The 23,707-nt window shown below is 27.6% G+C and overlaps 2 protein-coding genes and 1 long non-coding RNA gene across 5 annotated transcripts; 1 reads left to right on the top strand and 2 right to left on the bottom strand.

Moving 5' to 3' along the window:
• Positions 1 to 362: 362 nt before the first annotated feature.
• LOC127285522 (uncharacterized) lies at positions 363 to 3,449 on the bottom strand. The gene is made up of 6 exons (XR_007843611.1): positions 3,394 to 3,449; positions 2,710 to 2,937; positions 2,086 to 2,318; positions 1,476 to 1,708; positions 1,157 to 1,237; positions 363 to 951 (listed from the first exon to the last, which is right to left on the bottom strand). It is a non-coding gene; the product is annotated as an uncharacterized LOC127285522 (long non-coding RNA).
• Positions 3,450 to 3,851: 402 nt separating this feature from the next.
• LOC127285521 (pre-mRNA-splicing factor Slu7-like) lies at positions 3,852 to 6,325 on the top strand. Its single transcript, XM_051311597.1, has 3 exons — positions 3,852 to 4,032; positions 4,364 to 5,190; positions 5,305 to 6,325. Exons 2-3 carry the CDS (start codon positions 4,364 to 4,366, stop codon positions 6,263 to 6,265), a joined length of 1,788 nt encoding a protein of 595 aa, XP_051167554.1. The 5' UTR covers positions 3,852 to 4,032; the 3' UTR covers positions 6,266 to 6,325.
• Positions 6,326 to 6,975: 650 nt separating this feature from the next.
• Positions 6,976 to 23,533, bottom strand: LOC127285519 (rho GTPase-activating protein 190). 3 transcript variants are annotated; one of them, XM_051311593.1, is made up of 22 exons: positions 23,247 to 23,533; positions 19,804 to 20,590; positions 18,208 to 19,118; positions 17,925 to 18,134; positions 17,070 to 17,256; positions 16,794 to 16,909; positions 16,492 to 16,644; positions 16,167 to 16,405; positions 15,701 to 16,073; positions 15,369 to 15,620; positions 15,120 to 15,298; positions 14,849 to 15,032; positions 14,544 to 14,740; positions 14,057 to 14,464; positions 13,755 to 13,988; positions 13,484 to 13,681; positions 13,320 to 13,411; positions 12,863 to 13,247; positions 12,566 to 12,697; positions 12,436 to 12,486; positions 12,262 to 12,358; positions 6,976 to 12,143 (listed from the first exon to the last, which is right to left on the bottom strand). In XM_051311593.1, exons 2-22 carry the CDS (start codon positions 19,972 to 19,974, stop codon positions 11,945 to 11,947), a joined length of 4,968 nt encoding a protein of 1,655 aa, XP_051167550.1. In that variant the 5' UTR covers positions 19,975 to 20,590; positions 23,247 to 23,533; the 3' UTR covers positions 6,976 to 11,944. The 3 variants fall into 3 exon arrangements, with proteins under 3 accessions (XP_051167550.1, XP_051167549.1, XP_051167551.1); XM_051311592.1 differs by having other exon boundaries at positions 23,369 to 23,533; XM_051311594.1 differs by having other exon boundaries at positions 14,544 to 14,722; positions 23,369 to 23,533.
• Between the last annotated feature and the right edge of the window lie 174 nt (positions 23,534 to 23,707).

The following is a 23,707-nucleotide window of genomic DNA, read 5'->3' as shown; positions in this document are numbered from 1 at the left end:
AAGTTCACCAAATAAAATATTTGAATCAATAATTGAATAAAAAGTTGGTATAAAATATAACCTTAATCAAAAAAAAAGTGCAAAACTTATTAAATTATTATGTTTTGAAAGTTCTGAACGTTCAAATAAACAGAAAAATTTGTTTACGATTTCTCTAAATTCAAATTTTATGAAAAAACATTGGAAATTTATATCAGAAAATATATTAATAATTTAATTAATGGTATTTGTTTATTTGTCATTACAGTTGTAATTTGAAAAAATGTATAGTTAAAAAAAAAAATTGTTTATTTGAACATTCAGAATTTCAGACGCATAAATTAATAAGTTGTGTTCATGATTTAATACTCATATTTATCGCGATGTTAATGTAATAAAATGAAAAATTCAAAAAATAAAGAAAAATTCAAAATAATATTACTATTAATTAATTTCAATTTAGTTTTTAATGTAATTTCAACTTTTTACTGTGATTCAAATATTTTTTTTCAACGCGCACTCACTTTTTATATTTTATACATTTGATTTAATTTTAATTTAGTTTTTTCTATTAATTATTTAACTTTTCACTGTGATTTAAATTTTGTTTAAAAACGCGCACTCACTTTACACTTTATACATTTGATTTAATTTTAATTTAATTATTTATATTAATTATTTAACTTTTCACCGTGATTTAAATTTTATTTAAAAACGCGCACTAACATTAAGATTTAGAAATTATATTTAATTTTAATTTAGATTTTTATATTAATTCAACTTTTTACTGTGATTGAAATATTTTTTGAAAACGCGTATTCACTTAACACTTCACAAAATTTAACGTGATTTTAATTTTTTTTTTTTAATTTTTAACAAACTATTTAATGAAACTTAAATAGTTTTTAAAATCGCGCAATCACTTTACACTTTATAAATTTAACTCACATTCCATTATTTCCTGAGATGGCTCTGAAAGATAAAAAACAAATCAAAATTTAATTTAATAATAAAAAACTTTAAAAACTTGAAAAATAGTTAACATTAATACCTAATCATAACATGTCGAAAAATAATATAAAATAAATATTTTTGCATTTTGATTTTTAGTAACTAAATATAAAGTGATTATAATAAATTTTAATTAAGAGATTTTTTTAAATTAATTAAAACTTACCGTTGGAGCAAATTCCCTCCGTCCAGACGAATATTATTGAGATCGTCATTTTTGGCCGTGAGATGACACCGAGGGATAAAGCTGCGAAAAAACAATTTATTAGTAAAAATAGAAACGATTGTCCTAATTTTTTTCTTATTATACAGAACGAAATAAAATTTTTTTGCTGTTAATATAATAATTTTAATTTCATTTAATTATATTTTTCATATAATTTAAAATTAAATAAAATAATTAATTGAATTGAATTAATTGAAAGTAAATAATTGAATAATTAATCTCGATTGAAAAAAAATGTCTTTAATTATTTTTTACTCACTATTGAAGTCATTTCCCTCTGCAAAGGCAAACCACTTTAAAGTATTAGTCCCCGGAGATCCCTTCTCTGGGTTAAAAATCAACTTCCATTCCCACATAACCAAAAAAAAGGTTATTTTGGAAATTTGAAAATTAACCTTTCAAAAAGACCGAGGCCTAAAACCTCAAAGCAGTTGCATTTACTGTAACGATCGTCACATTTGCTGATCACGATCATATGACACCTTGGGAGAGCTGTAACAATAAAAATGGTTTATAAATATTAACCTAAAAATAAGTTTCTTCTTTTGTCCTAAATAGTAGGTAAATAATAATAATAATAATTATTATAATGAAATAACTAAATAATCATTGAATTTATAATAATTTATAATTGTTTAATTCATTCCTTTATTTTTTTTATAACATTAAATAATCTTATATTATTTATGTAATAAAAATAATAAATTATTATACATAATTATATTTAATTTAATTAAAATAAATAAAACATCTAAAAAATAAAATCATTGAAATCATTTTTTATACATTTTAGTTTTGTTAAATACAAAAGATAAAATTGATATAATTAACAATGGAAAAAAAATTGTCAAAAATGAATCGACACTCACCATTGAAGTCAATTCCCTCTGTCAATGCAAATCACTTCAAGGTATTAGCCCCCGGAGATCCCTTTTCTGGGTTAAAATTCAAATTTCCACTCCACACATAACCAAAACAGGTTATTTTGGAAATTCGAAAATTAACCTTTCAAAAAGACCGAGGCCTAAAACCCTAAAGCTGTTGTATTTGCTACAAGGATAGTCACATTTGCTGATCATGTTCAGATGACACTGCGGGAGAGCTGTAACAATAATAAAATTTTTATTAACATCTAACCTAAAAAAAATTTCATTTTTTTTACCAAAAAGTTGCTAAAAATATTAATTATAGTGAAATAATTTAATAATTATTGAATTTATAATAATAAATATAGATATTTTATTGAATTAAATCTTTACTTTTATTTATAATAATAATAGTAAATAATTATTTATATGTATTAAAAATAATCAATTATATTTTTTATTATATTATATTTAAATATTTAATTTAATTAAAAAAATAAAAAAGCCAAAAAAAAATATATTTACTTGATATTAGTTTCCATGCATTTTATTTTGCTTGTATAAAAAAGTTTAAATCGATATAATTAACAATGGAAAAAAAATTGTCAAAAATAAATTGACACTCACCATTGAAGCAAATTCCCATTGTCGAGGCAAACCACTTTAAAGGTTTTAGTTCCCGGAGATCCCTTTTCTGGGTTAAAAATCAAATTTCCATTCCACACATAACCAAAACAGGTTATTTTGGAAATTAAAAAATTAACCTTTCAAAAAGACCGAGATCTAAAACCTCAAAGCTGTTGTATTTGCTGCGACGATCATCACATTTTGTCATCCAATGGCATCGAGGGAGAACTTAAACAAAAAAAAATCACAATAACATTTACTTTAATTATTAAAAACAAACGTTTTGATTTTAGATAATATTTTTACTAAATATGCAAATTCTAATTGTCGAGAATTAGCCATCTGTAAGGCGTGCAAAAAAATTTGCCAGCCGCCATCTTGAAAAAATGTCATGTCGAAAAAATTTTGCAACTTTTTTTCGTTTGCAGACAAAATATCGCTATAATTGATAATATAATCAAATATTTCTTACGATGAGCATTAAATATTAACAGGATGTCATGAATTTTGGGCGATAATGCGAATTTTTGCATTTTTCATGGTGGATGCATGGGCGCCATGACAAAGTACATATTTTACAATTTATTCATATTTCAGTATGCATATATCTATATATTTTCATTCCCCAAGACTAAAAAAATACCCACAACCAAAAAGTTTTTATAAAAAATGAGGAAAACTTACCTTTTCCGAGGAAAAATTCACGCTCCAAACGGACGCCATCCACCACGGAAAATTTTTCGACAGGAATAAACGTGTATGAACGTAGCAACCTTCACTACACTGTGATTGGTTGAAAATCAGCATGGCGTCTGAAATCGTAATTCTGATTGGTGGACAACTTACTGTTTGAGGATGATACTGTATTATATGTATGATTAAATATAATTATATAATTATAATATATAATTATAGTATATAATTTTAAATTATACAATAAAATATTAGACCATTTTCAACATCGTTTATAATTTTTATTGAACTAAGATCAATTTAGGAATTAATTTTCTGTAATATTGCTTTTGTCAGAAGTAGGAAAATTAAAGTATTTTCTTACTTCCGGTTGTGGTAACAGTATTACCAACCTCTGAACAAAAATAACGCTAGTTCAGCAATATGTACAAAATCTAGATTTATTCAAAATGGCTGAAATAAATACATATTGTGTGTCAAAACATTATTTAAGCGATAAATAATTAAAATTTACATTAATATAATGGGATTTTATTGAATTTAATTAAGTTAACACATTTCAGAATTGTATTACTACAAGAAATGTAATTATCAAATTCTACATAAGTGATAATATTCTATAAATTAATAGTGAGTATTTGACACTATTTCTCATATATAAATATTATCTTCTTGCATTTACATTAAATGTATTTATTTCAAGTTAATTTTTTTGTATTCTATATTTTATTTTATGAGATTAATAATTAATTTTTATCAATAATTATTTTGGATTACTTTCAGAAATGTTATTGTTTTTACACTAATATCTGTTTATTTTCGTTGCATTTTACTTTGACCATTAGACACCTTGTAATTAATTAATTTTTTCATATTTTCTTAATTTTCTTTTTTAAAAAAAACTGTTTATTTAATCAATTAATGCTTGTGAAATTTATTAAAGAAAAAAAAATGATTTTAGATGGCTAATCCTTTAGCGAATGTACCTGTATCGCAGATTTTAAAAAATAAGAGTCAATTTGAGGATGAACCAAAGAAAAAAAGTAGAGATGATTGGCGAAAGGCTAAAGAATTGGAAGAGGCGAGAAAAGCTGGTACTGCACCAGCTGCTGTCGATGAGGAAGGAAAAGATATTAATCCTCATATTCCACAATATATTAGCACTACTCCTTGGTATTTTGATGCTCAGGGGCCAACATTAAAACATCAACGTCCACAACCTGAACGTCAAAAGCAATTCAGTGGCATTGACGACTGGTATATTCGTGGACAACAACAACAAACAAATCGTGCTGTTAAATATCGAAAAGGTGCCTGTGAAAATTGTGGCGCTATGGGTCATAAACGTAAGGAATGTTTTGAGAGGCCAAGAAAATTATTAGCAAAATTTTCACAAACACAATTGGCTTCCGATGATGTACAACAACCAGATTTATCACTTGATTATGATGCAAAACGTGATCGATGGGCGGGTTATGATCCCTCTGAACATCGGGAAATTGTCGAGGAATATCAAAAAATTGAGGAGGCAAAAAAAGAAATACGTGCCGAAAAGTTGAATGCTGGTGAAATTGATGATCAGGACTCTGATAAAGATGAAGATAAATATGTCGATGAAATTGATATGCCTGGAACTAAAGTCGATTCTAAACAACGTATCACTGTTAGAAATTTGAGAATACGTGAAGATACAGCGAAATATCTTCGAAATTTAGATCCCAATTCAGCTTATTATGATCCAAAAACAAGATCCATGCGTGATAATCCTTACGCTGGTACAGACAGAGAGTGAGTAGATAATGTCAATTTATTTTTGACATTTTTTTTAAAATTAATATTCTCTAATTTCAAGATAGAGTAAATGATTTTTTGTTTTTTTTATAACGAATTATTTTTTCACAGGGTTGACTATCAAGGTGAGAATTTTACTCGTTTTACTGGAGATACACAGGAACATGCAACGGCACAACTCTTTGCTTGGGAAGCTTCTGGACGTGGATTGGATGTTCATCTTTTGGCCGAACCAACAAAACTTGAACTTTTGAAAAAGGAATACGATAAAAATCGTAGCGAGCAAAAGAATAAAAGTAAAAATCGTGTAATTGAAAAATACGGTGGTGAGGAACATCTCGATGTGCCACCAGCACCTCTTTTATTGGCCCAAACTGAAGAATATGTCGAATATAATCGAGCTGGTAAAATAATAAAAGGGCAAGAACGTCAAGTGATACGTTCAAAATATGAAGAGGATATTATTCCAGGCAATCACAGTTCCGTTTGGGGTTCATTTTGGCGTGATGGAAAATGGGGTTTCAAATGTTGTCATTCATTTATCAAAAATTCTTATTGTACCGGCGAGTCCGGTAAATTGGCAGCTGATGTTCCAATAATTGTCCAATCTACAAGTAATGAGAAAATAATTACTCAACAAGCATCATCGTCAACAGTCGCTGAATTTGATGAGAAAAATGCAAATGATGATGATGATAAGGAAATTGTACAAAAACATGATTCTTCTGATTCATCATTAGAGTCTGATAGTAGTAATTCAAATTCAGATATTGACACAAGAACTGTCACTGAAAAGAAGACGAGTAATAAGGAGAAAAAGATGCAAAAGAAACGAAAACGTAAAGAAAAATTGCGAATGAAGAAAAAGATGAAAACTGAAAGTAAACTTCAAGAAGCTTTAAGGAAAGAAGAAGAAAGTCAAAGAGAAGGTGAATTAATGATTAAATTGGGAGATAGAAATAGATCATACAATAGTATGTACGAAGCAAAGGAGCCAACAGCTGAAGAAATTGAAGCTTTTCAAATTAAACGATCCCGCGTTGAGGATCCTATGGCTCATTTTAAAAATTAAATTATTATTTTCTTTTCAAGAAAATTGTGCATGTAAATAATTATTTATATAAATAATTATTTAGTCACCTGGCAGTAAATTTGAATTCAAAAATTTTAATAAATTCGATATTTTCTAGAATAATACCACGAAATTTTAAAGAAAAATATTATTTTCTTAATGTTTCTTTAATCTTTTCTTTTTTAATAAAGAAATTCTGTATAAACTATTATATAATAAAGTACAATGAATATAATAAGTAGGGAATATGTCAGTGTAATGAAATGTATGTATATAATGTAATTATTGTATATTTTTGTAATATAACGTAAATAAACACTGATTATGTAATAAATTCAAATTTACAATTATTTAAATATTAATTTTAAAAAACTAGTCGATTCTTCGCGGGAATAAATTTGAAAAAAAAAATTTTTTTTAATAATTATTTTTAAAAATAATTATTATAAAATTAGTACAAAAGGTCAAGAAAAAGAATACAACTTTAGATACTTATAATATTTTCTCTAATTTTTATAAACACCTAAAAATAAATTACTATAAGTTAACATAAACATAAAAAATACATTTAAAATTGTCGCACTATTCTAAAAATCGATTACAAAAATAAATTCATCTTAATCTAAAATACAATGGAAAATATAAAATTAAATTAAAAAGTAACGAAATAAAAATCGGGAATTAAAATGAATAAATCACAAGGCAATAAATTGAAATTGTACATAAAGACGATTTTTATTTTAAATACTTCTTGGACACCGATACTTTTGTGTTTTTTTATTTTATTTTTTTTTTTGTTTTTATTATTTATTATTTCTTCACCGTCATTTAAACCATCATAGGCGCTATTTTCGCGTACACGCGTTTATTTTTTTTTTTTTTGTACGGCTCACTGTCATAATGATTCAAAATCTGTTAGACTTTGGGAAATATGGTCGCATGATTGCTGCGAAACGTTCGAATGCCGATGGAAAAGAGCGATTACTATCATTTATCCACTATTTTTCTTTTTTCTTTTTTTTTAATTTATTTATTTATTTATCAACTAACTATAAAAAGCGAGTCATCCATTAATTCTCGATATGAATGGAATCAATGGTATACAATAAATGATTTAAAAAACTTTTTTTTCAAGACAGTTATATAAAATTTCTCGATGACAACGAAAACCCTTTTCCATTCGGTTTTACGTGCGTTACGCAGCCTCATTTCGCTCTGCGAAGACGAACTAGCCTATTAAAAAAGTGACGAAAAGTCATTACGGAATTCATCAAGCCAAGTTTTGCAACAATTTTTTTTTTTTTTTTAATCGATATAAACGAATCCCGTTACAACCTTTCGCAAATAGAAATCTGTCGAACGTCACCCACAATTCACAGGGAACAATTTTTTTTTCTTATTCAGATATACAATATATTTATATTTTCTTTCTTTTTCTTCTTCTTCTTTTTCCTCTTTAAACTAATCAACTTAATTCGATGTTTCAATTTTTATTAATACGGTGATATACAAAGAAAAGAAAAACAAAAATTACATACTTTCTGTAAAAAAAAAATTCACAAATTACTTCCTGGATTTTTTTTTCGTACAGGAAGTATTTTATAAGTTTTGTGTTTTTTTTTTTTTTTTTTTTTTTTTAATTATAATGAGTATTTTTTTCTTATTGCGATGACAGTATAATTTAATTGAAAAAATCTCTCTATACTAAGTCTTCTTTGTTGCCTCTCATTTTTTTTTCTTTTTTTTTATCTAGCTGCGTAACATATGTAATATAAATGCGTCAAAAAGTATAAGATACGCACATTTATTTATATTATTTTTTTTAGCTAAAATTCATTCCTCTTCATCGTTCCAGCGTGAATCGTGAAATTCGACAGGATTGAAATTGTAAACATTATTCGTAGGTCGGAACTAGATACGGATATTCGATCAAGCATCAATGAATATGTTTCACAAATCTATTAACGCCGACAATCAGGCAATTTAGCAAACGTTTCCTTTATTTTATTTTTTTTATCATATACTTGTTTCTTTCTCTCTGTCTTGGTATCTTTCTTTCTTTCTTTCTTTTTTCTTCTTCTTTTTTTTATCCTATTATCATTGCTTTCTCTTTTTCATACATTCTCACACAATCATACCACATATCCAATATTATCGTTATTATTATTATTTATTATTATTTTAATATCCGCAGCCCAATATACACAGTGGCCGAACGCAAGCAACAATATATACACATTAAAAAGCATTGATACAAGTACAATTAGAAAGACTTGCGAGACCAAGGAATTTTCGAAAAATTCCTCTTCTTTTCAAATAAATATGTTTATTAAACATTTTTAAAAGCGACCAAAAAATTTTCTAAATCAAATTGTTCGTGAATTTGAAAAGAAAAAATTTATCAATATATATTTTGTGAATTTCATTTCCAAAATTTTACTGATATTTTTTTTTAACATCTTATAATTAAAAATATAAAAAAGCAAAACATAAAATTTGTTTCTTTTATCAGTTCCTTGCTCTTGCATGTCTCTCCCTTGCTCTCTACTCTCGTTTATTTCGCTCACTTTTTTTCTTTATTATTTTTTTAATCTCCTTCGCGCCCCTAGGCCGCATCGTCGTTAATTCTCCAAATTTCGTAGAAGAAAAAACACGGATGCAATTCGCGATTTCTCGCAACTTTATAATAAATTACAAGTTGCAGGCTCTTTGGAACGACACTCGCTTTGACAACTTATACTGTCACAGAACATGCCATGTTGGATGTATAAATATTATATATATAATATTTATAAATAATTATACATTTTGTTGTTGTTGTATAATCATATTTATACATATACGTAAATGCCTTAAGACTACCTAAGAAGCCCTAATACTGCACATATCTTCAATTTTACATCGATATTCATTTTGCTTTTCCTCGCCTTTTCTCTGACATTAAAAAGATTAATTTTAAAGACAATTTCCCCCCTACATTATGGGAAATGTTTCAATAATTAAAATTCTATTTAATACAATCTTTAGAAAATTGAATATTTCTTAAAGATTTGTAAATTTTTTAATAATAAAAATTTTCTAATTTATCGTAATTCTTTTTTTTCAAAGAAAAAATAACATTTTTCATTAAAATTGAAACATTTCACATTTTTAGTCTCTACCTCTATATTTATAATGATCATCTCTTGAAATTTGCCGGCTGTAGATTAAAATAATCTAAAGAACTTTTTTCGGTGTGTCGTTTAATATTTACGAAAATGTAAATTTAAAATTTTTTTTGTTAAAATTTATTCTAGGGAATATTTTAATTTTTAATAAAAAATCGATTTTAGATTGATAGAGGCCTTTATATTATTTTTTTTTTAGGCAAATCATTTGTAAAAAGAGTACTTATGATCGAGTTGTTCAAAGATAGAATAACTATTTGGTTATCTCATCTTATATAATATAGGAGGAGAAAAATTTTTACGGACGTACTCTATTAATGATTCTTTTCTTTTTTTTTAGGCTTTTTTTTAGTTTTATGTGGTTACGATTAATGAGAATACTGATCGATGAAAAAATCTATTGATCACTCTTTAAAAAATTCCATTGTAAAAATTGATCAGCTCATCATTCGAACCAGTTCACATCAAAAATGTTGAGTAAAAAGTAGCCTGTACGATCATTTCTTCGTAGAATTAAATTTTTTTTTTTGAAAATCTATTTTTCTTTAATTAAATTTAATCAATAAATTTTTTTCACCAAATTAAATTGGCAAAAAACAAAATTTATGTAAAACATCATAAAAGTAATTTAATTTATAATTGAAAAATTCTGAATCTCTATCATAAATTAATTATCTGTTTTTTGATTCTAAAGATCAAAGTTTCAGAGTTTTTCAGAGAATACAAAAATTATAATTTAACAGAAATTTAAATAATTATAATGAAAATGTATAAATAAAATATAATGCAACGAAGAGACGATTAAGGCAAGACTACATGTTTGTGGTCGTTTGCAAAAAGTTATACTACAAATATGTTCATATGAATGTACAAAATTTTGGTACGATCAAAAGTGAGTGAACAATCCGTTTTATCAACTCTAATTCAAGCTCAACAATTACATTCACGCATTATCACTATATTCAAAAACGCTTGTTTTTTTATTTTTCCCTTTATAAATATGACAACACGCACGCTTTTTTTCACGTTAGAAGGCGTTGTATTTGATTTGTTTGATTATTATTAATATTAATATTATTATTAGCATGATATCGTAGTATTCGAAAGATCTCTTGTATTAACATCAAATTCACATGCCTTCGAACCGAAAAACACATTTTTTTTATAGAAAACATTGAAATTCCAAATATGGAATGTCCTTTTTGACACACACGAGATTTAAATACTGCAGCAATCGCAACATCCGAAAGCATCTCGACTAAAAAGCAATGAGATTATAATAATTATTAATAATAATAATAATTAAAAAACTAAAAACAAAGATCTTGTAAAATGATACGATTTGAGTTTAATTATTTGAACTTGTACTGATATTGAAGTTCATAACGTCTTTACACAGCATTCAATTAGTTTCTCTGTATTTAATATATATAATATATATATTTTTTATTTATTTATTTATTTATATTTAAAAATGTTATCACATGTGAAATTAACATTCGTCGCATCGACCAATGATTTTAGATGTTGAATCGCTGAAATGTACCACTATTATCATCTTAACATCAAGTTCCATAAAATTATGGCACATCTATAGATGACACTTGCTTTCTAATTACTTGAAGCACATTTCGAAATCGCAACGCGAACTAAAGAAAACGATAAAACTATGAAATTAAAATTTTCTATTTTTCCCGTTGATATTTTAAAATATAAAAAATTTGCAATTCAAAAATTTTGATAATGAATTATTAAATTGCAAATGAGGGTCATAGTTTTCTAGAATTTTTTTTTTTAATAACTGTGGGAATAGGCGAGTTTTATCTAAATTTTGTTTAATTTTATTCCTGAGAAAGGAGTCTCAATAATTTGTGCGTTGAGGCCTGTGCAAGAATTTAAAAAATGGAAAAAAGCATTAACGTAAGAGCAACATCGAGTATGTTTCGTACCATTTAATCGCTAACGATTCAACGACCGCTAACACATGCTAATAAATACAATGTCTTCCATACATCCAACATGACTCATGCATACTATTAAATTTTTTTATATATAATGACAGACGACTTATGATAAATCGTCAATGCCAATTTGAAAATTCGGCTCATCAGGAATCATGAATTTGATCAGATTAGTTATATAGTAAAGAAAAACTCAAAAAAGACCCTGAAATTAAAAAAAAAAGTGGGAAAAAATTCTTCGTTTCGCGTTATCTTTAGGCTTAATCTATAATCGTATAATACCTATGACGAAAAAATAAAACTATTATAAACTAAGTTGAGACCAACTATTATGCGTAATTGTTCAAGTTGTTCATTTTTTGTGACATAGATTCGAAGAGATTCAAAGCTGACTCTGCTCGCTTGAAATTGAGCATTTCTTTTTTTTTTTTTTTTTTTTTTTTTGAAGGGAAGAAAAAATTATATATAACAAATATACCTTACTATACAAGAGAGAAAAAGCATACTATTGCTCTGTGGTCGGGATACCTTGTCTCATGGCACGTTTACACCTAGACCATTACAATGGCTTCCTTGCCGCAGAATAGAAAAGGATATTGGTCGATCATTGTCTGCACAACATCTTCCAAATACGGCCTCATTGCTTCGAATCTACCCAAATCGTTGAATTCAATTGGTAAGAGCGTAGGCCACCAGCAAATTGCCAAATTTTTGCTATCCATACTATTTAGCTTACAATTTTCAGCCACTCTGCAAAAAAAAATCATTCAAAAATTTAAAACAAAATTTCCTTTAAATTTGGAAATAAAATTAAAATATCTACAAAGAAGATTACAAATAAATAAAAAAAAAATTTTAAAACACTCACTTTACAAAATGTTGAAAAATGAATTTAAGAACATCAAAGTTGACTGGATTTAATTTACTCAGCATTTGTCGTAGGGCCAATAGTCTACAACTTCTATCTATAATGGCATAAATTAAGAAAATTAATATTAAATTTCATTAAAATTTTGCATTTAAAATTTCATAGGCGATTTACCTTCCATATTCATGCAAGTAGATGATGTTGATGTACTAATTCCACGCGCGCCTAAAGAAAAATACAATTAAAGATTGAAATTATCAAGAAAAACGATTAAAAGTTTTAAATAAATTTTTTTGCACTTTACCTGAAATATCTTCTAATTGGGCCATACGTTCTTTATCAATAAGCGGTGGTAATCTCTTTGAGAAGAAATCTTTTAGAGCCGTTGCCACGGCATTTACAGGAATGTCCAAAGAATGTATATCGACGTTAACGTCTTTAATAAAATTTATAATTAAATTATTTTATTAATTCTTTATATAATTTTCAATTATTTAATATAAAAACGAAATTTGTTTTTAAAAAATCCCCCCCAAATAGAAAATAAAAACAAATTTTATAATAATTTTGTTTTTCAAATCAAAAATTTGTGCCGACTTACCTTCCTCAAACTTTTGAAAGAGAAGATCAACGTGTGCTCGATTTCCAGGTACTCTATAAATTCCTTCGGAATCAAGTCCCTCGTCCTCAATAAAGCGTACACATTTTTCAAGAAAAAGAGGTATTCGATTTGTTTCACTTTGAGCAAAATCTTCAATTAATGGTTGTTGTTGCATTTGAGTTGACATTGTTATTGCTGTACTACTTTTTGTCTGCTTCATTTTCTCCTGTTTCTTTTTTTCTCGTTCTCTTTCTTTCTCCGCATGTTTCTTTAATTTCTCCTCTTTCAATCGACGTTTCTCCATTTTTTCATCTTCCTTCGCCTTTTGCTTGTCTCTCTTTCTTGTTAATTTATCGCCATCCTTTCCCTTAGTAAGAATACCAAACTGAAAAAAAATCCATTATTGTTTTTGAAATAAAAGAATTATGAAAATATTTGAAATTTTTAATTTACTCACACTGGGAGAATTTATTTCTCTCGGAGAGGAAACATCAATACTAGATTCATCATCGGGCATATTTCCGAAATTATTATCACCTCTATGCTTGGCTGAAATAAAAATTTTTTTTTCGAAAAAATTCATATTTCCACAAAAAAATATAATTAAGTTTTGATACTTACAATGTGTGGAAAACATATCGTGTGTCATATGTTTTAAATTAAATGGATGCTGCAATGTAGCTGCTAAATGTTGATGCGGAATGGAATTTCCAAATCTTTTCTGTAAATGAGCCGCGGCTTGTAAGTACTGCTTTGATCTTGATCTAGAATTATGCTCTGGATCACTCGATTCTGATGAGTCTGGAGATTCGCTGGAAACTAATAAATAAATAGAATAAATTAATACTCTACTATTAGAAAAAATATTCATAAATTTTTTTTTGCATTTTACCTCTTTCAATTGGATCAACTCTCCAATTTTTATCGTCCTTCATTCCATAATTTAGACCAACAATACCTTCACCACTTTTCATGCTAGTTAAAGATGGAACCTTGGGTGTAGCAACTGGTATTGCAGTTCGCTTTTTGCGTATTCTTTTATGAGCCGATGCTTTTTTATTCGCTGAACCAACATAATCAGCTAATGTCTCCAATGAACTCCATTCTGAATCTGAATCGCTATAAGCTGAAAAAACAAATTCGAAATAAATAATAATTAATTTCCTTTTACAAAAAAAAAAAAAATCAACTTACATGGTTGTCCCTTTTTTCGCCTGTATCTCATTTTCGATTTATTATTTCCAATAGAATCATGAACAAGTGTATACATATAATCTCCATCGTATGAATATAAATTTGGAACAACGTCCTTGACCTGAGCATATTCTGAACCGAGATCAACCAATTCCGGTGTAGCCAATGGCGCGTGACCCAACATTTTAGATCCATGTTCATCCTTCTCGCCAATGGTCATACGGGCAATCGCGTCTGTCACATTTGAAAAATCCTTCAAATTTATCTTACCCGGTTGCTTAAGCGTTTGGCTATTCCCTTTTGGACGTGGTTTAGTTTGCGATATATGACGACGACCTGTTGTAAATGCCCGATGGGAATAACTATTCGAGACACTATCCTGATTCATGAAGGTTTCTTTTACCCAACCTATAATGGTAATAAAATATTTTACAAAATTCTCCACAATTTTGATTTAAAAATATAAATTATATTTATGATTCATTACCTGGTAGTTTATTAGCTTTATGCATTTCTCGTTCTCTTTCTTCACGATGAAAATCAACTTGACTGTAAATATCACTGTCATCACTGGGTGTAGCTCGATTATGACAAAAATGTTCATTTAAACCAGTCTCTCCAAGTTCACCATCGGGAGTCAATTGCTCGTATGACTCGGAACCACTTCTAAAAGTGACAGACATACTATTTCGAGTTAGATTTTTAATTCACATAAATAAAACATTATTGTATTCGAGAAATCATAACTTGGGGGAAGAAAAAAACACACAAAATTTTTCTAAGAAAACTTACCCATCGTCAGGTGTTTGAAGATGATAACTTTCATGACGAGGTGGTGGCATTGGATGAAGTGCTGAATATTCCAAAGTTCCTTCTCCACTGTCATTCAAATTACCCGGTTCTTCCATATTAAATGCTTGTTCAATTTCTGGTTTCTTCTCCCAAACTTCTTTGAAGAATGGTGTATAGAAAGCAGCTAATTTTTTTTTTTAGAGAAATGTCATATATTAAAAGTTAAATTTTATTAAAAATTTGCTATTATAGAATTACATTTTCTACTCACTTTTTTGTTGACAACTGGATGAAGATGTCATGAAATGAGCCTGAAGCCTATCTGCAGTTGCATTACCCTCGGTGATAAGTAAATGACTTAAATCATTGCTAAAGAAAGCATTGGCACCTCCACTTTCCGTAACAGCCATTATTTGTATCGGTAAATTTGGAATATTCATCGAAAATGCACTGCAAACAAAAGCATTTAAAAAAAAATTTTTTTAATAAAATTAATTATTTATATATTACTTATACTCACTTTAATGTTGCAAGAGAAGCTTTTCTTTTAGTAGAATACACCAATATAAAACCATGAACAAGTTCATCTCGAAAAGCGTTTGCCCCATGAAAACTTGATATAATCACCTCTACTCGTCGTTTTGATTCACCTAAATAAGTTTCCAATACAATTGATCTTTCACCACTTAAAAAACAACACTGATGACTTAGCAATGGACCAAGAACATTCTCGACGGAATAGGGATCACCGCAGAACATACACATTATAATTCTAAAACAAAATAATTTTAACAAATTATCATTTTTTTTATTATTATTATTTTTCTTTTTTTAAAAAGGAGAAAAATTTACCTAATATCAGGTTCCAGACATTCAATCACACTCTGATAAATGTTTATAAAACCCGCACGATGATTTATTGACTGTACAAGTTGCTGTAAAGCTTCCTTGACCAGCGAACTTGGAAAACGTTTATTTTGCTCCAAATCGTCAATGCAAACATCAATAAATGGACATTGTAAACTGTCAGCTAAATTTTGCCCTTCCACACGTAATCGTGATGCTTCCATTTCATCAATACATTGATCAGGCACAAACATGATCACGATAGGTAATCCCTGGAATGGTAACCGATCTTCCTGTTCCAAATTTGAAAGAAGTGTTTTCTCCAAAGACGAACGAATATATTCAAATGAATCTTCGTTTGAGTAAATGCAAAATGATCCTAAAAGAAAAAACAAATTTTTTCATAGAAATGAAAGAAATTAATTTTGAAAGAAATAAAATGTTAAAAAAAAAAAAATGTTTCCATCTTTACCATGAGGCATAAAATCCGATGTTGTGAATGAATTGTGCGGTAATCCAACATCTCCGTCGATAACTCTATAGCCAAGTGTATACATTTGACAATCAATTTCAACCTCATCGTCTTCTGTCTGCGCTCTAATCTCACAAGCAAATTCCTCACTAAGCCCATTACTACCAAGAATTACTAAATTTAGCTGATTATTATCGGACGTTAATTGCCACTGACTACTATGATTCCAGGAAGACGGTCTACAATTAAAATTGATCAATTAGATAAATTTTCTTCAGAATATAAATAAATATTAAATTTACAACTTATTAAACAATTTTTTAACCTGTGCGCCTTTGTTCCAAGTATTCGCTCAATAAGAGCGTCCATACAATTTGGAAACGCGGGACAATGTTCCCTAATAGGACAATGTACAAATCCTAAATGTTGAAAAAGCATCAGCTTTCTATCTTGATCCAATCTATCTAAAGCCTTATATCTGTAAATAATTAATTCAATAAATTTTTTGGCAAATTAAATTTAGTAAATTAAATTACTTCTCAAATTACAAATTTGAAATCTATAAAATCAGAAAATTTAAAAAAAATTTAATATTTAAAAAAATAGAACAATTTTTCAAAGACTCACCTAAAGTCATCTAACAATGCATCAGTTATATCTTTTATATCATCTTGAGTAATAGTACCGGATGGTGCTAAGCTTTTAAAATGATAAAAGAGATCGGCATGTTCCAATAATAATTCCTTAAAAAAATATTCGCAAGGTTACTTGAAAATTGACGATAAAAATTTCTTTTAAAAATCAAGTGAAAATATTTTCATAGCAGAAAAAATCGGTTTTAATAAATAAAATTTTTTTTAAAAATTTGAATACAGAGAAAAACCCAGAAATTCTAAAACTTACTTGAAAATTATGTTTTGCTTTCTCGATAATCTCTTTTTGATGTTTATCATAAACTTCTTGACAGTCGTGATGTGATAGAGCTTCAAAGCATTCTCGACCCATGAAAAGTACTCTAACTTCAGAAAGATGTTTTCCAGGTGTAACATAGCCCGTTTCCTCCAGCAACAACTTAAAATGCTTTTTGTATCTAATAGAAAATAAATATATTAACAAAAATTTTAAATCACATTAAAAAAATTTCACTAGTAAAAAGCTATTTCTTTTTAATGATTCTTTTTTATAATTTACAAATTTTTAAATTTACTCTCATTTTCTTGAAATCTATTATTTTAATAAATTTAATTTACAAAATTTTATTCATTTACGACTTTTATTCATATCTTTAAAAAAAAACATAAAAATGTACTTATCCTAATAAAATAAGTTTAAACAAAACTATTCTATAATAATTTCAAGGCTGATTTTCTATAAAAATGAAAAATTTCTCGCCAACATCTTATATAAGCTACTAGCGAATGGCGCGCGAGATAAATAGCTTGCTATTAACTATGCTACTTTCTGCTGCCAGATAAATTAATGCCCAGCGTGTGAAAACTATGATAAGTAAAATTTAGCTGTAATATAGCGTGTAAAATTACCTTTTTGGAAGTCTGCAAAAAGAAACGCCACCCAGAATAAAGCAAAGCATTAGTACACTACTTATAAATATCACAGGCTATATAATTTTAAATTAAAAAAATTAGTTTTCCTTTTTTTTTTGATGCAAGATACAATTAGGTATCGAGCCGATAACTAAACTAATTCTAAAACCTATTTCTAGGAATAATTAAATAAAATAAAAATTCAAAATCTTACTCAAGTCTCCGTTGCTCCTGTTGTAAAGCATTTATATGATTCTTAAAAACTGTCTCAGCCTCTGACGTTTCCAATACGTCATAAGGAATTTTCGAAGTATTATTTTCACCAAAGTCATAATCAATCCAAGAAATATCTTCAGGGCATTCATAAAAGTACTGATGAAAATCCGGATGTTCTTTTATATATTGTTGAACAATTGACCACTCTCTGATGGAAAAAAAAGAAAAGAAAAATAAGAAAAAGTATTAATTTTACAGAAAAAAAAAAATTCGATACCTACTCATTAATTAAATTAGAAATATCTGGACAAATTTCATGAAGTATATCAGGAAGCATATCCAAATAGCCTTGAACTTTTTTCGCAACTTGTTCGTCTTTTAATTTTTTAATATGCCTTCTAAACAATCTTTGTGTAGCGTCAATACCAAATAGCTCAACAAAAGTCATATATTCTTTATGTTGTGCTAATTTTTTCGATGCCTGTGACCATAATGCACGATAATCAGAGACATGCATTCTTATAAGCCTTTGTAATGATTCAGTTGATGCATCTAATAGTTCTTTTCGTCCCCTTGCTGCTTCACTAAATGGTATTATTTTACTACGTATTTTGGTTCTATCGACCAATTGTGCCAAAATCATAAACGCCAAATCAATATTAATATTCTCATGTGACGATGTTTCAACAAAGGCTATTGAATTTTTGTACTCTTTACGTAAAATAAGTTTCTCCGCTTCTTTAACATATTGTTCATTTGCATCATCATTTTTTGTTGTTACCAATACAACGGGCTTTTTTGTTTTCACTAGATTATTTAGAATATTAGCAACGATCTCAATTTGCTTTTCTACTGGACGATTAGGCACAACGCTCACATCAAAGACGCATAAAAAACCATCGATATTCAATTTGCCATCGGGTAAAACTTTTTGCTCATATTCTTTTTCAATACCAAGCTGATTTTTACAAATGTACATCAGCTTTTCAGCGCTTGTTATTTTTGTTGCCGAACAACGTTTTCCATATGGCTCCATTTTGCCGCCTTTGAACGGCTGAAATGAAGCATCGTCTATAAATTCAGTGTGTTCTATCACTTGAAATTGATACTCCAAACCATCCTCAGCCGTTTTGTAAACTTCACCCCAATAGAGAAAATGATCATTGTTCACCACTCGACCACTGAAATCCGACTAAAGCAAAAAAAAAAGAAATTTTAAAAAATAAATTACACTTTTTTCATGTTTTTTTTTTATTTGGAACTAAATTATAAATATTATTATTTTAGTACCTTTTTTCTTGTTTAAAAAGTTATATTTTATTTTTAAAAAGAATATAGAATACTTTTTACACTTGAAAACAAAAGCTAATTTTATTTCAACTAAAATTCTCCAAGCCAACAAAAAAGCCTTTTATGTAAATTACCAACAAAGTGCTTCATTTTCAATGTTCAATTTTCTTTTCATTGCATTAATATACAGAATAAATTATTGTAATTCATTATATATTTGAATACGTTTGTCTCAATATAATCCAGGTTGAAAATTAATTTATTTATTTACTTGATAAATATTATTGATTATTTCTTTATAAAATTACTCTTATATCATATTATAGTATATTTAAAAATTGGATTCAATTAAAAAAAATTAAAATACGATTTTTCTTTTTTTTTCAGTAAAAAAGTATTGAATTAAATTGAAATAAATATCTTGTGACTAATGAATTGGACCTTTCAGTGTAATTAACAATTTGTATGGTTAAAATACAAACTTGTACAAATTTACGTTTATAAAAGGGAATAGCTAAAGAAGTTTTCCTCTGACTGCTCTTTCTCTCTTCCAACTAATTTAAAGTAAACAAGAATTCAATATTTACCTGTGAGAGAACGGAAATATGATCCACACTGTAATCGTCGCTGAGAGATCGCATAAAACGATTACAGAGGCATGATTTTCCAACACCAACGTGTCCCTTGTCCTTTTCTGTACCAGATAAGCCAACGACGGCAACATTGATGATCCTCAAGTTATCGCTCTTTCGCGCCATCGTAAAAAATTACACGCATCCAGGTAACGCACAGAATATAATCATATGTGAAAATTGTACTTGCGTACCGTTACCTTCGTTGAATATCGTTATATATATATTGTATTTTTTTTCAGGACATTTTTTCTTTTCATTCAAATAAGAAAAGATGCACTTCTTTTTTTCTTAATTATCGAGATTCGAATAGAATAACTTTGGTCATTGAGATTCAAAACATTATTTATAAAAATCAGTACTATTTCCCTTTGGTAACATCTTTGACGATATTGCAACAATTTATTTGACTTTGTTTACTTTTGTTTTTTTTTTTTTTTGTCAATAGTTAAATGACATCACAGTTTACATTCACTTCTTTTTTTTCAAGTAAAATCTATTATATTAATTGTGTGCGCTTAGAAAAAACATTCGTCTAGATTGTAATACTCAACGTTTTCAAAGGATAATTCTTTTTTTTGTGATTAGTAAAAATTTCCAGTGAAGATTAGTATTAATTCAACGGGCGTTTTTTTTTTTTTTTTTGTGGAATATTTATAATGCTACTTTTATCGTTAATTGTACGATTTACGAATTTTTAGCACAACAATGAGCAATTGTTATCTGGAATGGCACTGTTTGTCTGAAAAAGAAAAATCAATAATTTATATTAATAATAATATGAGAGAAAATTAGAGAAACTTTTCAAAAAATAAAATGTTAAATTCTATTTTGCTTTAAATTAATTTACAATTCCATGTATTATTTAATACTTTGTAAGCTCATTGCTTCTTTCTGGCTACGACATCATAAATTAATTACATATGAAAAATTAATTAATTAAAATTTGTGTGAATTTTACATAATTTGAAATTCAACTTTTAACATGATATAAAATTTATAAAAAAAATAATTATTTAATTATTTTTCATATTTATAAATTAATAGTTTTGTCTTAAATTTTAAATTTCAATTAAAAACATTTCATAAAAAAAATTATTAAAACATTTTTCAAAAAATTCACAAAATGAATTTTTTCTTCAAAACTACTCTTACTCTGTTCTTTTTTTTTTTAAATAAAATAAAAAGAAAAACAGTAAATTAATTTTAAAAATCAACTCACATATATGAGACTCTTGAACGGAAACTCGTCCAAACGTTATTTACTTATTTTTTTTTCACTATATTTACTTAAAAATTGTGCCAGCACAAAATCATTAAAAAAAAACCGAAAAAACAACAATTTTATAAATCAATACTCACAATATCATTTAAGGTACATTTGAGGCTTTTGAACTATATTTCATCCAATTGTTATTTGCTTATCTTTTTACTTTGTACATTTCAAATTGAAAATCGTAAATATAAAATAAATTTCACTTTAAATTATTTAATTATCAATTTTTTATCTTAATTTCCCATTAAATTTTTACGAATTTCTGACATTCTCGTATTGCTAGAAACCTTGATATAATTTTAACACTTTCAAACGCTTCAAATGAACAATAAATGATTTTCAAATTATGTAAACATAATATTATTTTTGTATATATTGAGTTAAAAATTTCCGGCATTATGGAAATAAAGTTGCCGTTTGAATGTCGGACATCAGTTTCACCTTCATTAAAATTGCATGAATTTTGTTACAAGTTCATTACCATATTCAACACACATGTGTAAAACTGTTAAACCAAATTTGTATAACGCATATATATACTTTATTTGGAACTTGTTCATTTTACTCTAAAACGTTAAAATGAAATCTATCTTGTCCTCGGTGCAAAATTATAAAGATCACATATACTACAAAAATTGTTTAGATTTACTTATTTATTTAAATATATTCCTTATAATTTTGCATAAATTGAAAACAATGAATAATACATTTCTTTATGATTACTCATACAATGTTTTCTTGATACCATTTTCATAAAGCATTAAAATCAACAGAAACTGCAGCTATTGTAATCATTATCATAGAAAAATTAAATTAAAAAATAATATTTAGAAAAAAAAAGGTAAATGATATAACTGAACAAAAATTTTGTATTAAAATGAAATATTTGAAATTATGAATAGAACAAAGATTACTGTAAATACACACGTGTAATAATACGTCATTTCAGAGAAAAGAATTAACACTGCAATCATTTTCATAATATTTCAATTCTGAGTCACTTTAGAAATGAAAATGATCAGGTACAATGATAATATAGTTAGAAATCCCCCTCTTATAAACTTTTACATAACCAGTTATTAAAACAATGTAAATTATAATGACCCTTTAAAGGATAATTTATCGAAAATTCACCACATTAAACTCACTTATACTTTATAAGGATTAAATCAGTGCTACTCCAAAATACAGTATCGATTAAAAACTTGTATCAAAGGATAATGTATACGTTTACCGAAATAGAAGTATGTACTAATGACAAACTTAGAACAGGTGTGAAATTACAGACCTCATTAACGCTTCCCATTGACCTTGTAAAAAGACTACGTATAGAATACTTGTGCACAACTAAAAAGAAAGGAAGCTGTGCTCTTACGAATGGACACTTTTCCAAAGAAGTCACTTATTAAAGAATCAAAAGAAAATTCATTAAAACGTAGAAAAAAAACAGGTTTTGTCGATGATTAATTCCACTGTTTAATCTAAATTACAATTTATAATCTATTATTGCACAAGATTACCATCACACACACACACATACACATATATATTTATATAGTGAGATAAACAAAGAAGATAAAAATTGAGAAAAGTAGATTGACCGCAATTACTACTTAAGTACATTATCTTTTCCTGTGTTTTCTTCCCAAAATGGATCGCGACTTGACACCGTAAAATAGAAAGCTACATCTCTACAATCCCTAACTGTGTGTGAATGGAAACGAGAACTGTTGCACAGGGGGGCCACAAAAAACTGAACCTTTGCGTCTGTCACAACAATGCATATACTATTTGACAGCTAGTCAATGATGATTTAAACATATAATTTTTTTCTTTCAACACACAATGTTTACTAATCTTATTAAAATGCAATTCACAAAATATTAAGAAATATTCTATTAAACGTGATTAATGCGAGAGGAAAAACTATCACATTTCCAAATGACAGCAGCGAATAGATCAATATGCATTGTACACAATCGCGAGCAATTTTTTTGGTGATGGGATTTTGGTAGAAATTTCATATCAGTATTTGATATTGCTGAAATTTGTCAGCATTAACTGAATTATTTATAAGTTTAATACGAAAACTCAATAAATTTTGGGTGATATTATAAAATACCTGGGGAATGCTGAAGTCGGAGCAGGGGAGTATGTACGAGTCTGGCACGCCAGCCGGCCGATCGCGCATTTTTTGGGGAAAAACTATCTTTTCTTACACTAAATTCTTGCACAAGATCTCACCTTTCACTTTCTGCACTCGCGAAAACTCTTTATATCTTCAAATCGGGTTTAGGAAGGCGTTTAAATTCAGGCTTGTACATAAATTAACGTCAAATGTTGAGTACTGCCCCGTAAAGGAGCCATCTTGGTGTTGGTGGGTGGGCGAGTATGAACAGGGTTGGGTTGGGTTGCGTTTGTAATACAGGCGAACCTCTCATATAAAGACAACCTCTAATAAGACAAATTTCCGAATAATAAACGATAAATATAAAAGTAAAAATATGTAAAACACAACAATTATATAAATCATCATATATTAAAAAATACTGTGATTACACACACTTTATTTTTTTTGCTTAT

The sequence above is a fragment of the Leptopilina boulardi genome, unplaced genomic scaffold (assembly GCF_019393585.1).
Source record: "Leptopilina boulardi isolate dan_hultmark-lab unplaced genomic scaffold, ZJU_Lbou_2.1 LbouV2_333, whole genome shotgun sequence".
Taxonomy (NCBI): Eukaryota; Metazoa; Arthropoda; class Insecta; order Hymenoptera; family Figitidae; genus Leptopilina; species Leptopilina boulardi.
Note: the sequence above shows the minus strand (reverse complement) of the source record. Positions and strands in the feature narration are given on the sequence as shown.